The sequence below is a fragment of the Prionailurus bengalensis genome, chromosome C1 (assembly GCF_016509475.1).
Source record: "Prionailurus bengalensis isolate Pbe53 chromosome C1, Fcat_Pben_1.1_paternal_pri, whole genome shotgun sequence".
Classification (NCBI taxonomy): Eukaryota; Metazoa; Chordata; class Mammalia; order Carnivora; family Felidae; genus Prionailurus; species Prionailurus bengalensis.
Window position 1 is genome coordinate 184,013,375 of NC_057345.1, and position 19,417 is coordinate 184,032,791.

A 19,417-nucleotide genomic window follows, 5' to 3' on the forward strand; every position below is an offset into this window, starting at 1 on the left:
ATCTCAGGAGTTTCTTTTGCCTCTTGAGATAACCTGAAGTTGACCCACAGCTGTCAGGACTTACTTGACCCCTGCCTATCTCCACTGCCTTTTTTTTTTTTAATTTTTAAAAATATTTATTTTGGGGAGAGTGCAAGTGGGGGAGGGGCAGAGAAAGAGAGACAAAGGATCTGAAGCGGGCTCTACTGACAGGCTGAAAGCAGCAAGCCCAATGTGAGGCTTGAACTCACGAACCACGAGATCATGACCTGAGCCAAAGTCGGACACTCAACCGACTGAGCCACCCAGGTGCCCCTCTAGTGCCTTTAACAACATGTAAGTAACTTCTTGATTGTTCTAGAGAAGACTTCTGGCTTTAGGATGAAACTAGAGTCATTTGTGTTGTAAGGCAAAGCCAGAAGTTTGCTATATGAAGCTCTTAAGTAGTCAAGCATATGGACCACGTACCCTCTCTGTATTTTTAATCTTTACAACATCTCAAAGGAGAACCTTGCAAATCCTTCAAAATCCACCTCTGCCTCTAAGTCTCTAAGAAGTCTAGCCATACTTCTTTCTCTAGCTGCTTCTCTGTCCCCCCAGAATCCACTCTCTGTGCCCAGAACCTGTTCACTTTCCACCCAGGCTACTTCAGTGGTCCTACTCTTTGTTCCCTTGTTTCTGTCCAGATGGAGATGGGGCTGGTCTGCCTTCTGCTGTGATCTTCCTAAGAACTCTGCTTGATTTTCCAAGATCTTCCTTACTTTGCTAAACACTTTCTTTTGAAGTCTCATATTGGCTATTAAAAAAAATTGAGATTTACAAAAAGACACCATAAAGTGAAAAACAAATGACAAAGACTTAAGTCCAGGTTAAATAAAGAGTGCCTACAATTCCATAAGAAAAAAATAGGACCCAGTATGTTTTTTGTTTTTTGTTTTTTTTTTTAATGAGCAAAGGAGAGGTGCCTGTGTGGCTCAGTGGGTTAAATGTCTGACTTCAGCTCAGGTCATGATCTCACCGCTCGTGAGTTTGAGCCCCGCGTCGGGCTCTGTGCTGACAGCTCAGAGCCTGGAGCCTGCTTGGGATTTTGTGTTTCCCTTTCTCTCTGCCCCTCCCCTGCTCATGCTCTGTCTGTCTCTCTCTCAAACATAAACATTTAAAAAAATTTTTAATGGGCAACGGATGTAACAAAAGCAATTCAAAGAAGAAAAGGATTCTGAAAGGTCTATAAGCATATGAGAAGATAGGTTTCAACTTTACCAGTATGCAACTGCAACATCCATTTCCCACCTATCAATCGGGGGAGAAAATATGTTTGAACTGGGCCTGGGGAAAACAGGTATCCCCACACAATTGGTAAAGCCGTCTGGGAGAGCAACTTGGTACCCATATTAAAACTGTGCTGGTGCCCTACAATCCGGTAATTCTGACTATACACAGATCTTTTCTTTTTCATCTGGGAGAGTTAAATCAGATCCTACAAAACTTACACATTGTTGGGGGATTGCCCGACAGAGGTGATCCTGACTGCTCCCAGCGCGAGCCTTCCTGCGTGCGGTGGGAAGTTCTGTGACTAGCATACCCCCTCTAGTGGTCAGAGCTTCTACTTTTCTCTCCCAATCAGGAAAGCACCTGAGATGGAGAAGGTGCAGGATCAGCCTCACTCACACCATAAATTGAGCAAGTCTCTGTCCAAGCAAGACAGAACTAATCTGTAAAGCAAGTAATTACAAAAATACTTCTTTCAGCTGTCTATAGTTATGAAGATATGCTTCAATAAGAAAACTTGTTTCATTACAACACTAGCTTGAGAAAAGAGGGAACGGACAGCCCTAGAACTCGCATCAGAACTGACTTCCACCTGTCCTACGCAGCTGTGGGGAGTTGAGCCAGAGGGATCTGTTTATTGGCTTTCTCTTTTCTCTTGAACTCCTTTTGCTGAATATAAACACCTGACTCTCTTTACTGAAATGCCAGCTAATTCGGTGCTAATTCGCATTCTACACTTGCTTACCTTGAGTCCACAAACAGGGTAAATGCCAGGTACAATCTTCAGCGTATCATTAGAAACTTTTAGTGCAGGAAGAGGTTACCCCGATATCTTCTAGACATTTTTTTTGGGTCAAGGCCAAAAAATGGACGAGAAACATACGTTAGGTAAGGTTCCAGCTGCCCTTTCCATGCTGACGGAGAGCAGTGCAAAGGGACGGAGTTTTGGATGTGATTGCCAAAATGTAGAGAAGAATACTGAATTTCTTCTATTCAAATAAATTTAAGCTTTTTGGAGGAAAATGTTAAAAGCTGGCATGATGAATGATGAAGTACACTTCTAAATTATAGAAATATACTGCAATGTGTTGCGTATAAAAAAATCATTGCAGGGGATACCTGGCTGACTCAGTCAGTAGGGCACTGGACTCTTGACCTTGGAGTTGTGAGTTGGAGCCCCATGTTGGGCATAGAGCCTACTAAAAAACAAATAAAACTAAAAAAAAATCATTGTAGGACTTTGTTCCTCCTATAGGAATTACTTATAACCAAACACCGTGAAATGTAAATGACTTTATAAGGGGCGCCTGGGTGGCTCAGTTGGTTGAGCTTCTGACTTCAGCTCAGGTCATTTCACAGTTCCTGAATTCGAGCCCTGCGTCAGGCTCCTTGCTGACAGCTGGGAGCCTGGAGCCTGCTTCCAATTCTGTGTCTCCCTCTCTCTCTGACCACCCCCACTCCCGTTCATGCTCTTGTCTCTGTCTCAAAAATAAATAAAAATTTAAAAAAAATAAATGAATTTATAAGATATGGTAACTGCCACAAAGAACTTCTCATTTAGATTGTTTTTGTAGCCTTTAATTTCCTTATCTGAAATTTTCTTATCTCTTAAATTTTCCCTTTTTTCTCTTTAAAAGTCAATTTCCCCAATCTTTTCATTAAATTAATGAACATTTGCTACGTGCACATGAGCTGGGGAGGGGCAGAGAGAGAGGAAAAGAGGATCCCAAATAGCCTCTGCGTTGTCAGCACAGAGCCCGACACAAGGCTCAGTCTCACATTCTGTGAGATCATAACCTGAACTCAAATCAAGAGTTGGTCGCTTAACCAACGGAGCCACCCAGGCACCCCATCATCTGGGGATATTAATTACATTTTATTTCTCTACTTCCTGCATTGTTTTCTTTGAGGACCCCTCCTCCCCTGCCCATTTGCTCATATGGATCTCTGCATCTCAGAAGCTATCCGCAAACACCTAATGCTCACGAGCTGTCTGTTCCTCGGATAGCTGACTGGGGCCAGGTGGGAGTGGGAGGGTTATCCCATTGGCGAGCTCCTGGCCAGGACCAGGCTGTTTCACTGGGGACCTGAAACTGTAAGTCTCTATAGGTCTTTTTTCTTGGGCCGGGTTTTTCTCAGAGAGGAAGCCTCTAATCCCCTGCTTGGAGGATATAACTTGGCTGCCACTTTTCTGGGAGTCAAATAGGAGGAGGCCAAAGTCACTGTTCAATGTGCGCTTTCACTTAATCCGAACACTCTGCCTTCAGCTACACCTGGTGTTCCGGAATCCAGACATCCTGATACAGCCTCAACAGAAAATAAACCACCAGTGTTCTGTAGGGCAGGGGTGAAATGGTAACATGCTCTGAGTGAAGAGGGTAACTTTGAAGATCTTTTTTTTTTTTAACGCTGGCATGCTTTTTTTTTTTTTCTTTTTTTAATGTTTATTTTGAGAGAGAGAAAGAGCAGAGGAGGGGCACGTAGGGAGAATCCCAAGCAGGCTCCACACTGTCAACACAAAACCCAACCCGGAGTTCAAACTCACCAATCTTGAGATCGTGACCTGAGCCAAAATCTGAGTCAGATGCTTCACTGCCTGAGCCACCCAGGCACCTCCTGCCTGCTTAACAGACTTTCAACTGCTTCACCTGTTTTTAGCCCCACCTCATCTGCCTTTGGGGATACTGAATGTATCTCTTATGCATGAGCCTCTCTGAGCTTGAATCCGCTTGCTTCTGGCTGCATACTGCCACCACCTGTGGGCACTTAGCTTTCATTCTTCCCTGGTTTATTTAGTTGCTAATTGCCCCTTTGCTTTTTAGCTTCTAAAAACTTTTTTTTTTTTAATACTTAAGTAAACCCTACACCCAACATGGAGCTCAAACTCACGAACCCAAGATCAAGAGTCACACGATCTCCTGACTGAGCCAGTCACGTGCCCCAACTTCTAAAATTGTTTTGTCATTTGCCTGTTTTTGGGTTTTGGGCAGTTTTTTGGTCTTGAAACTTCTGGGTAGCTCTGTAAACAGGGATGTGGTTAGTTGACTGCCTTCAACCATTAGCAACTATAAGCTATGCCTTAGCTTCTGAGTAAGTCTGGAATACAAGGGCCTGGCCATGCCTGCCATCATGGGACTCCTCCAGTAGGTAGTCTTTGGTCCACTGCAGATCAGTAAGTCACATTTCTCCATTCAACCCACAAGCATAGTCCAAGAGACGTCCTCAAATACTCTGCTGAAATCCAGATACATTCAAACTGTAGTAGTCCTCTGGGCTACCAAGTCCCCTTCCAAGGAGACAGAGTAGGTCTCCTAAGAAATATAACTTCTATGTGCACTTGAGTAAGCTAGAATCATGTCAGGAACATCATACTTATGTGGTTCCCAGGATCCACCTTTTCCCCACTTCAAATATTGTTTATTTATCATTTCCTTCTTTAAAATGCCTCAAAATTATAATTTTCAGTTTCATAACCTAACAGCAACTGGATTTGGGACTATGGACTTGGAAATGAAACATTTATAGGTCTCTCTTGTCACAGCCTCAGATTTACCGCTTTTTCCCATGCTTTTCTACCTCATCCTGTTTGAGTATTGTGCTTTTATAGTGTTAACTACCCCAAGCACAGAAATTGAACAATTCTATGGTCTTACTGTTGACTTTACACCACCAGACCATAGACACATTCCTACTGTTCTTGCCTAAAGTTTTTAAAAGCCTCTTTATTGTGGATTAGACTTCATGACACTACTTATAACTCTGGGACACTGTCCTTGGTTTCTATATGCCCTTCCTTCTTGTGAAAATAGCTAGAACACATGAATGCTCAATGAAAACAAAGAAGGAATGATAGCTTATCAGTTAGGACTATTTTTGGTGCAAATAACAGAACTCCAGCTAGTATAAAGTGGAATTATAGAACTGGATATATTTATAGAAAGAACCCAAGGGTTGGAACACAATTTCAGAAAGCATGGGAATAGAAAACTGGAAAATCTCTAGGAACACACAGCATTCTCTCCATCTCTCATCTCTGCTTCTCTTAATGCATAGGCTCTATTTTTCTTTCTCAACATAAGGGGTTAACTGCTGGTTGGCCCACAGGGAAAGCAGAAAATGTCCTCATAGCTTTCATGTTCCAACCCTACAGCAAGACTTCATCTCAATTCTAAAATTCCCAGAGAAGGAGCAAGGAAACTCGATTGGCCCAGCTTGGTATAGGAGCAGACTCCCAGCTGAATCAACAGTGACCAGTAGAAAACAATCTCATTGTATTAAAGTGGCTGTCAGAATTCCAAGGCTGGAGTGAGGATGGTAGATAAGAAAGTGAGTATCAGCTTTTAAAAAGACCCCCAAAGATGTTTACTACAGGGGCTTTTAATAAGCTGAAGTCCTGAAGGATAGAAAATATAAGTGCCATTCTCCTTTTTCTTTCTAAAATAAATTTATGCTCAATTTTTATGTTGTAACTCTGAACTGGAATTGTGTTCCCATGAAGGAATGTCTCTGAGCAAGGAGCTTGCTAGTGATCTTCAACATGCTACTTAATTTCTCATCTATAAGATGGAGATGATAATAGTAAGACCAACAATAACACCTACTTTGCAGGTGATTCTCTGAGAGGACCAGAGATCATGTATCTAGAGTATCCGGCACTGTACTTGGCACAGAGTAGCGTAGTAAACACTCAGCAATGTAGCTATGACTTTAAATGCTAAACAAATTCATGCAATATCAACTTTTTTTTAGAAGACTGCTAGAGAGATTTATTATTTCCTCCAAGGCTGTTCAGGAGATCAACTGGAGTCACAGCCAGTTGAGTTTAATTCAAGAGAAAAACTCAGAACACAGAATACTCAATTCCCTAAGATTCCAAGAGGCAAATCTAACTTATACTCTATCAGTTAACTTCATCATTACCTGCAAATGGCATGAAATAAAATATATAAGCATGTGAAACAATTATAAAAATACAATTTATTTAAATTATATACACATTTAAATACACACACACACACAGAATACATGATACATTTACTTATTATATACAAATTTTGCTTTTCAACTACTTTGTAGTGGTAAGAATTCCTAAAAAGCCCTCATACTATTTCTTTGATCCTAAGTCTCATACGTGTTTCCCTCTCACAATTAGAATACGTCATATAATCCAAACACACACTTATTACAGCATTTTTTCCCCTAAAAAGAAACTCTCAAAAACTGTTAGTAAACCAAAAGTATATCTTAAAACTATTGTTATCTTAGATTCAAGAACATAACGTATTTAAGTAAAAATTTTTCATCTATTTTTTTAACTTTATCACAGCAATACTTTACTCCATACATAGAATTCTCTAATCTTCCTACATTCCTAGTGATCTTGAAATGCAAGCTAGGTCATATTATTAAATGTGGTCCTCTCTTTTCTACATTTTTTTTTGTCAGAAAGCCACCAACATTTGTAATGCATTTTTTAATTTGTCTTGGAACAGGATGTTCTGAATCTATACAACTAAGCAATCTATACAACTAAGACACATGGAGGTGAAAAGTAAAAGATTAACTCAATTATGTGTCTTCCTACTATATAACCATTTCAAATAATTTTCTTAGGAGCTAAGTCAATTACATAATTGTGCTGATATGAAAAAGAGTCCCAACTTGTCTTTCCTTCAATAACATCCTTTTCTATGTACCTGATAAACTGCCCATGCAATAGTAACAGGGCACTAAGAAATGGAAAGGTCAATGATAATGTAGGTAGAAATGTAGCAAACATTTCTTTCAAATGAATATATTGCTCAAGTTCTGTATTTAGAGAACTGTATTGAGAGGTCACATCTGTCTTACTACATTCCAAGGTACAAAGGTGTTTAATACATAGTAATGAATGCACAGATGAATAAATGGTATGAGTAAAAAATGAGCACATTTAGCTCAAAGCTGGCTTAAAGGCTAACATTCTCCATTTCACCTTTGGGGACAATTTTACTAAAAATAATGCTAAAAGAAAATGATAGAACAATGTACAAACTCTTGGAATGATACTTTTGCATATCTATCAAAAGATCATTATCACATATTAAAAATTAAATACAATGATAATTCTCAAACTGTCATTTCTATTTCAGGTTAATACTTAGTTAATACTTAGCCCTTAGACAGAAAATATTGGTCCACACACAGCACCAATGCTTCTTTCTCAGCTGAGGTACTTTATATACAGCAATAGGTATACAAAAGCTTTTGAGCCATTCCAATATTCCCACTGCTCTGATAAATTAGAGACAAGTTGTAGGCAATATCTCTTCGTAAGTCTAACTGGTCAACTTCTATACCCTACGAGGAAAAATACATGAATGAATTATATACTGTTATAAACAGTTATATATACTGTTTCATTAAGTAGAAGTATTCAAAAAGCTTAACATTCATGATACTAAAAAAAAAGTACAAAACTAGGCATATATACCTTGGTTCTAAATTTTTACTAGGTAATACTGATTCAGTTAATCACTCTAACAACTATAGAATTAAATTATTTTAAATGTCTAACCAATAAGTTAAAGAAAAAGTCTCATCCACAAGCCATAGCAGAATAAAATTCCAAATGAATTAAGCCTTTAAGAATAAACAAATGTGGGGCGCCTGGGTGGCACAGTCGGTTAAGCGTCCGACTTCAGCCAGGTCACGATCTCGCGGTCCGTGAGTTCGAGCCCCGAGTCGGGCTCTGGGCTGATGGCTCAGAGCCTGGAGCCTGTTTCCGATTCTGTGTCTCCCTCTCTCTCTGCCCCTCCCCCGTTCATGCTCTGTCTCTCTCTGTCCCAAAAATAAATGAAAAACGTTGAAAAAAAAATTAAAAAAAAAAAGAATAAACAAATGAAACCATAAAAGAAAAAAATATATAGTGGAATAATAATATAATCTTGGGTAGGAAAGGCCCTTCTAAGTACAATGGCAAAAGTAGAAACTATAAAGGAAAAAATACGATTTCATTAAAAAATGTAAAACTTATGCATCTAAAAAAGAAATCATAACACAAATGACCAGATGGGAAATACCTGTACTATATAATAGAAAGCCATATAAAGAATAAGTCTAGGAAGGCATACAGCAAATTAATAATAATAATTACCCTAGGGGTGTTATTACCTTTTTTTCTACTTAATAGCAAAGCAATGAACTCAATGGAGTAGGTTAGATCTATACTAATCTTCCCCAATACAAAGTTTTGGAGTCAACTGTAAAAATATCTGCAACAATTAAAAATGATACCTATAAAGCTTAAGGAGCAATACTTAAAGGCATTTATGAAATAAAAAATACAAAAGTGTATGCATTTCATCAGCGTAACTATAAAAATATGTATTTATTTGTTTAATGACTAACAATGGACAAGAGTAATAGAAAACAGTTGTGAGGGCATGTGAGGATTACGAATGCAACTTAAAAATATTAGCAACTAGGGGTGCCTGGGTGGTTCAGTCAGCTAAGTGTGAGACTTCGGCTCAGGTCATGATCTCACAGTTCGTGGGCTCAGGCCCCGTGTTGGGCTCTGTGCCGACAGCTTGGAGCCTGAAGCCTGCTTCAGATTCTGTGTCTCGCTCACTCTCTGCCCCTCCCCCACTCGCACTCTGTGTCTCTTTCTCTCAAAAATAAATTCTTCACAAATTAAAATAAGAATTAGACTTTAAACACAGATTATCATAGTATTGGCAACACTTTACCCTATACAGTATCTTAAAACTAAATTCATACTGGCCTTTCATTTTTATAAAGAAATATGTTCGTTACACTTGAACTTTGAAATGAACAATGGCTATATTACTCAATATTCAGGCTTTCTGTCTCCCAGCTCATACCGATAACCACAGAGGCTACCTTAGGGTAACTGAAATGGTCACCACAAGTCATATGTGTTCACATGGTTGCTGATCAGGTCATAAGGTAAGAATGTCCAAGATCTACCTGTTGCTAAATAAACACATTCAATATGGACAAAATGCATTCTTTTTTTCTTTTTTAATGTTTATTTGAGAGTGAGCATGTGCATGCATGAGCAGGGGAGGGGCAGAGAGAGAGGGAGAGGGAGAGAGAGAGAGAGAGACAGATAGAGAATACCAAGCAGTCTCCACACTGTCAGTGCAAAGCCCAACACAGGGCTTGATCTCACGACCACGAGATCATGACCCAAGCCAAAATCAAGAGTCGGAGGCTTAGCCAACTGAGCTACCAAGGTGCCCCTGGAAAAAATCAATTCTAATATGTAATTTATTTCACTATCTGGACCACAACATAAGCTAACTGCACTTCTCTCTAGATGAAATGAAATGAAATGACTCCTCAGTTTTTAAAGCAAATCATACAATACCTCTACCACAAGTGGAGGGAGATCCAAGGCCTTCTGATAATAGTGGATTGCAAGATGAATCAGCCCCAGCTGGTGAAGGCCACGGCCCAAATTGTAGAATGATTCCTGGCAAGGCCCACGTATGCTGAGGTATCGATTAAGAAAGGAAAAGCCCTACCCAAAACAAAAAGATAATTCATTATTATTCTCATTTGACCGGTATATATTTAAACAACTATATGTGCCAGGTATATTCTGTACAGAATACAAGTATTTAAAAAAGGGCGCCTGGATGGCTTAGTCAGTTAAGTGTCCAACTCTTGATTTCAGCTCAGGTCATGATCCCTGGGTCATGAGACCAAGTCCTATGTAGGGCTCTGTACTGGGCGTAGAACCTGCTTGCTTCTCTCTCTCCCTCTCCCACTGCCCCTCCCGCTTGTGCTCTCTCTAAAAGAGACACAATCTCATCCTGAAAGAACATATGTCTGTGGCATAGTGCTATATCACAATTTAGTCTAGAGCTCTTCCGAAGATATAAAGGAAAGATTTATTTTTTATTTATTTTTTTTTTTTAATTTTTTTTTCAACGTTTATTTATTTTTGGGACAGAGAGAGACAGAGCATGAACGGGCGAGGGGCAGAGAGAGAGGGAGACACAGAATCGGAAACAGGCTCCAGGCTCCGAGCCATCAGCCCAGAGCCTGACGCGGGGATCGAACTCATGGACCGCGAGATCGTGACCTGGCTGAAGTCGGACGCTTAACCGACTGCGCCACCCAGGCGCCCCGAGATTTATTTTTTTTAAGGACAAAAATATTTACAGAAAACAAAGTCCGATGTTAAAACTGTCAAAGATCCATAATCTTTAAGAACACAGGATTGTTTTTAAGGTTCCAAGTTGGCTTTTGTGACATTAGAGGCCAATAAACTTTTTTTTTCTTTTTTTGGGGGGGGAGGGTGAGAGAGCACGCATGCATGAGTGGGGGAGGGGCATAGAGAGAGAGAGAGAGGGAGAGAGAGAGAATCCCAAGCACCATCTGCACCATCACTGCAAGATCATGACCTGAGCTGAAGTCAGATGTTTAACCAACTGAGCCACCCAGGTGCCCTGAGGCCAATAAACTTCTTGATTCAAGATGTCTAAAAGCTTGAGCAAAATATAAAATCTAAGCTCTTAAAATGGTAATTTTAGAAAGGTTTCTTCTCAGGGACAAACTCACTTAAGTATACCTAAACTTTCTGGGTCAATGGTACCTTTTTTGTAAGTTACCTCTCAGGACCTTAATAACCTCTTAACCCAAAAAACTTGATTAATTCTTCCCCTGAAAGCTTCTGACTCAAAGACTTTATGGAAAAAATATCAGAACACAGATAGAATACTGCAGGCTCCACGTGTGTCACAGTGTCCAAAAAGCACCTGCTTCATCTCTTACTGTATTCATTTTCCCCTTTAATGCATCTTCAAGTTACCAGCTGCAGAAAGTTACCGACTGCAAAAGTGCAAGTGTCCTATGTTAAGTAATTAGATAAATATAATCTCCAGCTGTGAGTATAGACTATAAAATGCAACTATTTCCTGGGTGATCTGCTTTCTGATAAATGGTCACAAATTTTTCTTCATTAAAAAAAAAAGTAATGAATTCTTTAGAATTAATGCATTTTAGGAATAAAAATAATTATGTTCACTAAACTCATACTTTCTGCATAATAAAATAACCCATATTTATAGGTGACTATAACTTCTACTCCACTGAAAATCATGGTTCTGTTAAGTAAAGCAGACAAACTATTAGTCTCAGAGAAACAGCAAATCTTCCTATTTTAAGATGACAAATTTAAAGATAAAAATTTGAGAAAGAATAATAAGCCCAGATGAATTACTGCAACCCAAATAAACTTGTAGGTCTTCTGATACAGTAACAGGATTTGAATTACCTGCTGCATTTTAAGAAATTTTTAACAAACTTAGGAGACCACTGAAACACTATTCAAATATTTAGTGATTTAAAAACTAGGTAATAGAGACAGCCACTTTATCTCTTAGGCGATAAGAGTTTTGACAAACAAAAAATTTAATGGAATAGAAATAAAAGAGTCCTTTTTACATTAACTGTGTTACTTTCAAACATTTTTGTCACATTATTCACTAAAGTGTCCAAGTAATATACACTGTACATAAAATATTAAATACGGGCAGAATTATAAGATTTACTTTCACAGTATAATAAGAAGGTAGGAAAGATAGTAAAACATATGAAATTAGTTTGTTTTTAACTACTCCAAAGGAAAATTAATTATGATCATGTAGCATAAGGAAATAGATTCACAAGAAATTAAAACAATTTAAGAATCACGGTATTTACAATGAAACTTGTTTTTAGAAACTTTTTTTAATGGAAAATGTTTAACATACACAAAAGTAGACAGATTAGGACAACAAACCCCCATATACCCATCACTTCTTGTTTTATCTCAATCTCCAACCAATTAAACACTGCTGTTTAAATATACCAGTGATTTGAAAGTCAGCTTCTAAATTACTGTGCAGTACATAAATTTTTTCCCTACCAGGCGAAAACTACATACTTTAACTATTTTTTTTATTTACTTATTTACAGACAGAAAGAGAGCATAAGTGGGAGAGAAGGGCAGACAGAGTAAGAGAAACAATCTTAAACAGGCTCCATACTCAGCATGGAGCCTGATGTGGGGCTCGATCTCACAACCCTGGGATCATGACCTGAGCTGAAATAAGAGTCAGACACTCAACCAACTGAGCCCAGGCACCCCTATTTTAACTATTTAATAATGAGTCAATCCATAAAAATTTCCTATTAATGTTTACCAGAATATAAGCTTCATGAGGGTAAGGAATTCTGCCTGTATACTCATTCACTACTATATCCCCACTCCTAGCACAGTGGGTGCTCATTATATATTTAATTTATAAACAATCCTACATTACCTAAAACAGCAAAAGTATCCATTAAGAGAGAAAAAAACTTAGAGCAAGAGGTGGATAAATATCACAATTGTCTTTTGGTTTTACTTTTTATTATGAAAAATTTCAAACATACAAAAGTAAAGAGAACATTATAATGAATCCCAACACCTAGCTTTAACAATTATCATCATTTGAATTTAGGCTTTCTTTTAACATTTTACTTTAAAAACCAAACCCACATGAAAAATTCCTTTACTAAATCCTGCTATTCCATTCAAGTCAACATTTTTTTCCTTCCATAACTACTTAAAAAACATGTCTTTACATGAGTCAAACATATAAAAACAACACAAAAGTACTAAAGATACAGTGGTAAACAAGACAGATAGAATCCCTGATCTCTTGGAGTTTACATTCTTATTAGAGAAGACAAACTATATAAAAAAGTAAACAAGAAAATAAAAAGACTACAACCATGAAAACTTTAAAAGAGCAATTTGTTGGTGGTGATGTAAAGAAACAGTCAACACAGTCACATATTCATACATTACTAAATATATATATCATGTATTTTTAAAACTGATTTACAATAAATCAGTCATCAGGACCTAGAAGACTGGAGGTCTTAGGGGCTCCAAAGTCTTAAGGAAGCCTCCAGACTCTTCTGTGTCCTCTTTGTGATCTGGCTGTGTACCCTTTCTACATGGCTACATAAGTCTTAGCCAGGAGCACCACCACTAGATGTTGAGTCCATGCTGAGTGCTAAACAGAGGGATAGGTGTTGGAACTCCCAACATGTATGTATACTAAGCAGGTATTCCTTCTAAAGCAGGACAACAAAAGCATTAAATATATTCATTTTTAAAGAACATAAAACCAAGTAATGAGAAATCTAAATGAATTACCTGCACAGTAAGAGCATGTCTCCTTAATACATACTTCTGAGAGGCCATGTGAATAAACGTTAGGCCTATACACAGGCTATAGAGAGGTTCATGGGGATGGGTGCGAAAGGCTTGCACATATTGTCCTGAAAAAAGAACAGTGGTGTCAGATGGGTGTGACAAGAGCATAGTTCCCTATTTCTTCAGTTATTCAAATATACTTTATTGCTAAACAGTACTGATTTTTAACATATGCAAGGTGTACATTTTAAAATATCAATCAGATGCACATTAATTTGAAATTTTAAAACAATGTATAAAATATAACAAAATTAGGAGGATTTACCTGTAAATATATCCTGATCACCCAGATTAAATATGAGCAACTAAAACCTTCTTTTAGGCACAGCTAGACATTTCCATGTAGAGTAATACTTCCAAAATAATTTACCAATTGTGATCGTAAGTCTATTTTAAGATCTTAAATCTATTTTAAAAGAAACAAGGGAATGTGTCTTTGGTGAATTCTTTTGTTATAAATTCAAATGTGATAGATCATGGAGATGAAAAAAAGAAAAATAGCTCTGTTTTGTTTTTCAGGGTTATGGGTGTCGCTTCCCAAATGGAGCACTACTTTGTTTTTCCTGAGAAAAACATGTTTTCCTTGTTTCCATGTATTTACATATGTAACTGCTTCATGTCAAAAGTTTATCCATATGAGACAGGGGAATTTAAGCAAAATTTTTATTTTTTTTGATAAGCAAATTTTTTTATAAAGGGATGATCTATAATTTATCATACATAGGTAAAAACTTCTATTCTTCCCAGCTCTGTGCCAGAAGACATGGCACCACAGAATCTCTTCAGCAGCACAGATGGTAGACTGCCATTTGCACTTCCTATTTTTACCTTCTGCAAAAGGTCCTAAATATAGGAAAATAATATAAATCTGTTTTATATTTTCTTACCATTAAACAAACAGTTCCAAAACACACACACCAGAGGTAAGTTTCAACATTTGATGTTCAAGGTTACTGTCAAGTGAGTTGGGCAACACTAGCTCTTAGGCAGCAAGAGACACATGCCTCATTTTAAATTTAAACATTTGGCCAGGTATTTTTCTAATTTGCTTCTGATTCCCTATTATAGAAAACTTCAAGTGATTAATTTTCCCTGAGTTTAATTAGAATTAGCAAGCACAATGTAAATAGATCTTGGTATAAAGACTTGTCTCCTTAAGGAACAAACTATCAGTAAATCTTAAATCCATTTTTGTACTATCGCAAATTAAAATCAGGTAGCAAAGAATCCATACACACACATACACACACACACATATTTTTTTTTAGACAGAGACCGCATGAACCAGGGAGAGGGGCAGAGGGAGAGAGAGACAAAGTCTCAAGCAGGCTTCATGCTCCACACAGAGGCCTGACACAGAGTTCAATCCCATGACCTTGGGATAATGACCTGAGCAGAAATCAAGAGTCAGATGCTCAATCGACTGAGGCACCCAGGCACCCTGCAAAGCATCCATAATTAATGAAAATTATTTAGAAAACAAACAAGTCTAAGCAGGAGAATTATTGACCTTTAGAATGAATTATAAAACTTACTTCAGCCTTCTGAACCAAAGCTTTGTAAAAAAAAAAAAAAAAATACTAATATTATTATCATTACTGCCAACACTTAACAGCTACTTACTGTATATGCCAGGCATTTTTTTTTTAATGCTTTACATTAACTCATTTAATTTTCACAATAATTTGTAAGACAGGTCCAATTATTACCTCCATTTCAGAGATAAAGAAACTGAAGCATTGGGAGGTAGAATAACTTGCCATGAGGGAGCTGCTATTTAAACACAGGTAGGGGCGCCTGGGTGGCTCAGTCGGTTAAGCGTCCGACTTCAGCTCAGGTCACGATCTCACAGATCGTGAGTTCGAGCCCCGTGTCGGGCTCTGGGCTGATGGCTCAGAGCCTGGAGCCTGCTTCCAGTTCTGGGTCTCCCTCTCTCTCTGCCCCTCCCCTGTTCATGCTCTGTCTCTCTCTGTCTCAAAAATAAATAAACAAACAAACAAACAAAAACCATAAACACAGGTAGTTTTCTGCTCCAGGCCCGGCTGTTAACCATCATACCATCCACACTTGACAAAGTCACATACAGGACACTTACCAAGCGCGTGCTTAAAACTACCAGATACAAATGCATTGTGTCCATTTAAGACACACAGGGCATGATTATCTGGGTTTTTCAGCATTAGGCGAAGACAGAAGCGATGATGTCGTACCTCTTGGGAGTGCATGGTAACCTGATTGAAAATGTTCCAGAGCTGAGGTTTATTGACATTTTCCATTACCATCACCCTAAAATTGCAGACAGAGAGGGAGGGTAAAAATAATGTAAAAAGAAAAACTTCTGATTCTAAGAATGAAATACTTCATTCAGCGCAGCAACATTTTCCTACAATGAAAAGCAGACTATTGCAACATATTTAAGCATAAACACCCACACAGTGATTTTTCCCAGAAGATGCTACTTAAGTTAGTATTTCTACATCTTGTTTGTTCTTTTTAACAAAACTTTTAAACCAAAAAAAAAGAATCAAGTAGTTTAAGTTTCACCTATTCTCCCCCAGCCCACTACAGCTCCAGTACAATGAACAGTGAGTAACAGCTAATAACAGTGTGTGCCAGACATTGTTAAAAGGCCATATCTATAATAATTCACTTAACTCTCACAATAATCCTACAAGGAAGTAATATGATAATATCCATTTTATAAATGGGGAGACTGAGGTACAAGAGGTTAAATATATGAGAGGGCATGCCTCTGAGAATCATCAATGATTTGAATTTACCTGTAAGCCACAAGAGAGTTAAAACAATTTATTAATTCTTGAGTATGAGAGACTAAATCAAAGTAAATACACATCCTCTTTCAAAGAATCTAAAGTTATTGGAAAATTACCTGATATAGTTGTATGCTTTTCTGAAATTTTTGTCCAGTATTGCAGCAGACAGACCAAAGTATTCTAATTCTTTGCGTTTTTGCCTGTCATCATAAAATGAATAATATTCCAGTGAAGAATCCACAAGTAACTCAGCCTCTTGAAATCGGGATAGGTCGCATAAGGAGTATATTGCCTTCAACAGAAGGTTCCACCAGTCATCTTTTGTCAAGACACTTGTGAGTACAGCAAATATTGCTAAAATGATACCAGTGAAAATCAGTTAGGACACTGTATTTTCAGAAATAACAATATTAGAAAAATCCCTATGATCAATTTTAAGGCTAAATTTAATACCCACATTCCTATGGGCCTGAATTCTTGCCAACACTCTTTAGACAATGATGAAGTGGATAGTTTTCTGTTTACACTACTTCAACACCAGCCCTCTGCTCTGCCTAACAATCCACAACCCCAGGTAATTCTTACTTCTGGTTTGTCCTCTACAAAGTCCAGCTATGTCATCTGTATCTGTCAGTGCTAGCTAGGATATATGGTCCTCCAGGGCAGAAAAAGTAAGTGAGTATTCCATGACTGCAGTCAGATACAGGATTCTGCACATACAAGGAATTCAAAAGTTTGCTTAGCAAAGGACTTCAAGATTTAGATTGTTCTTGATCTTTTTATAATCTTCATATTTTCTCTGCCTCAAAATTTCTTTTCCTTCAAAATCTCGTCTGTAAGAGCGTCCTTTTTTATAAATTTATAACTCGAGAAATATCAAAAGCCATAAAAATTTTTTAGTCTTTGACCCAGTAATTCTCCTGAAAATATACCCTATACAAATAGTCAAAAATATGGATAAATGCATAGTATTATTTATAAAAGAAAATTATCAGAAACAACCATATATCAAAAAATAATAAGGGAATAATTAAATTATGGGATTGCTATCCAATGGAGTATTAAACATTCCTTAATGATAATAGCTATGAAGAGACCAGCATGAGAAAACATATGTGAGAAAATGTTGAATGAAAAAATCAGAGTACAGGCATGCCTGGGTAGCTCCATCAGTTAAGCATCTGACTCTTGATTTCAGCTCACAGTTTGTGAGTTCAAACCTGCACTGGGCTCCATGCTGACAGCGCAGAGACTGCTTGGAATTCTCTCTTTCCCTCTCTTTCTGCCTCTCCCTCACTTGTGCTCTCTCCCTCACTCATGCGTTCTCCAAAAAAATAAATAAACTTAAAAAAAAAAAAGTACAAAGATGCATGTAACATAAAGAGAACTTGTTCATCCTATCCTGGTACACAAATGTAACATGATCCTTACCATGATGAAATTAACAAAATAACCCCTTTATGAACCTAAGAAAAACCAACAATGGACCTGAAATGAGAAAATACTGAAAGAGAAAACTTGACAGAATCACATATAGAGAAAAATATAAGAAAATATAGTCTTAAACACATGAAGCAGAGTCTACCTTTGAGATGGGCCCAGAATCCATGAGCTGTAGAGATAGGCTTCTGAGGCATTTATATCTAGATGAGCAGCTGATCCTCATTCCTTTCCTGACTCTCCTCCCCTGCAAAACCTACTTATGTTAGGTCCTCATAATGTGCTTACAGAGATTCAGCTCTTCTGGATTTTAAAACCCTTTTCCCATTGCACACTGCACACACTGACAGACTGATACCTCCAGTTTAGACTCTTTTCAAGTTTCTCTTTTCAACCTCACCCAAACATACTTGAGGCATACTTGAGGCATTACTAAATATAGACACCTTTTAAAATCAAATTACTCGAGACTAGGTCAAAGCAATTTATTTTAGGGTTTCTATGACTATTGCTACATTTATCAAAAATGAATTTAACAGAGAATGAAATACATGTAATTGAAGTGACTGGACAAATATAGTAATTTATATTGCCATCTAATCTTCACAAATTTCTTAAAATAACATATTTTCTTCTTAAAAGGTCAAAAGTTCTGTTTAGTTTTTTCACAGGGAGATCCAAGCAGATGGTTTCCTTCTAATTTTTAAAAAGTAAAGTATTTACATGTAGCCTTCCTTTTCTTCTTTTAACATCAAATGAGTTTATTATACTTGAAGGATCTGGATTAGAAATTTCATTTTATTTGAAAACGGTGTATTTTCTTTTTTTTCTATGAGAGAGAGAGAGAGAGCAGAGGAGAGGGGGAGAGGGAGAGGGAGAGGGAGAGGGGGAGAGGGAGGGGGACAGAGAGGGAGAGAGAGGGAAAGAGAGAGAGGGAGAGGGAGAGGGAGAGGGGGAGAGAGAGGGGGAGAGAGAGGGAGAGAGAGAGGGAGAGAGGGAGAGGGAGAGAGGGAGAGGGAGAGGGAGAGAGGGAGGGAGAGAGGGAGAGGGAGAGAGGGAGAGGGAGAGGGAGAGAGGGAGAGGGAGAGGGAGAGGGAGAGGGAGAGGGAGAGAGGGAGAGGGAGAGGGAGAGAGGGAGAGGGAGAGGGAGAGAGGGAGAGGGAGAGGGAGAGGGAGAGAGAGAGAGAGAGAGAGAGAGAGAGAGAGAGAGAGAGGAAGTGAGAGGGAAAGAGAATCTTAAGTAGGATCTATGGCTGAGCAGGGAGCCGGACGTGGGGCTCCATCCCACAACGCTAAATCATGACGTGAGCCAAAATCAAGAGTCAGATACTCAACAGACTGAGCCACCCAGGTGCCCCAGAAAAGGGTATATTTTCAATTAAGTTACTATCAGGTATTATTTCATGAATATTTTTTGAATTCAGTCACATTTTATGCAATAAAGCAAATGAAAGTAATTACCTTTTGCATCACAATTTGCGGTCTCTTGGTCACTGTTGTCTGATATTTTGTCTCTTGACACTTTTATAAGGTAGAGATGCCTCTCTCCAGATTTGGAGCTAGATATCAAACAAACTTGAGCTCTATTCATTGCTACCTGAATTTAAAATAACAATTTGAGATTTTTTTAGTCATATACTTTTTTTAATATTTTATTTTTAAGTAATCTCCATACCCAACATGCGGCTCAAACTCA

The 19,417-nt window shown here is 38.1% G+C and overlaps 1 protein-coding gene across 1 annotated transcript in view; it reads right to left on the reverse strand.

Moving 5' to 3' along the window:
* Positions 1 to 6,205: 6,205 nt before the first annotated feature.
* The window catches only part of GTF3C3 (general transcription factor IIIC subunit 3), a 39,778-nt gene continuing 26,566 nt past the window's right edge, over positions 6,206 to 19,417 (reverse strand). Inside the window, 6 exon segments of the mRNA XM_043577376.1 lie at positions 6,206 to 7,587; positions 9,620 to 9,772; positions 13,448 to 13,572; positions 15,603 to 15,793; positions 16,398 to 16,635; positions 19,183 to 19,318. Coding sequence (XP_043433311.1) covers positions 7,465 to 7,587; positions 9,620 to 9,772; positions 13,448 to 13,572; positions 15,603 to 15,793; positions 16,398 to 16,635; positions 19,183 to 19,318 — 966 coding nt within the window. The 3' untranslated portion in view covers positions 6,206 to 7,464.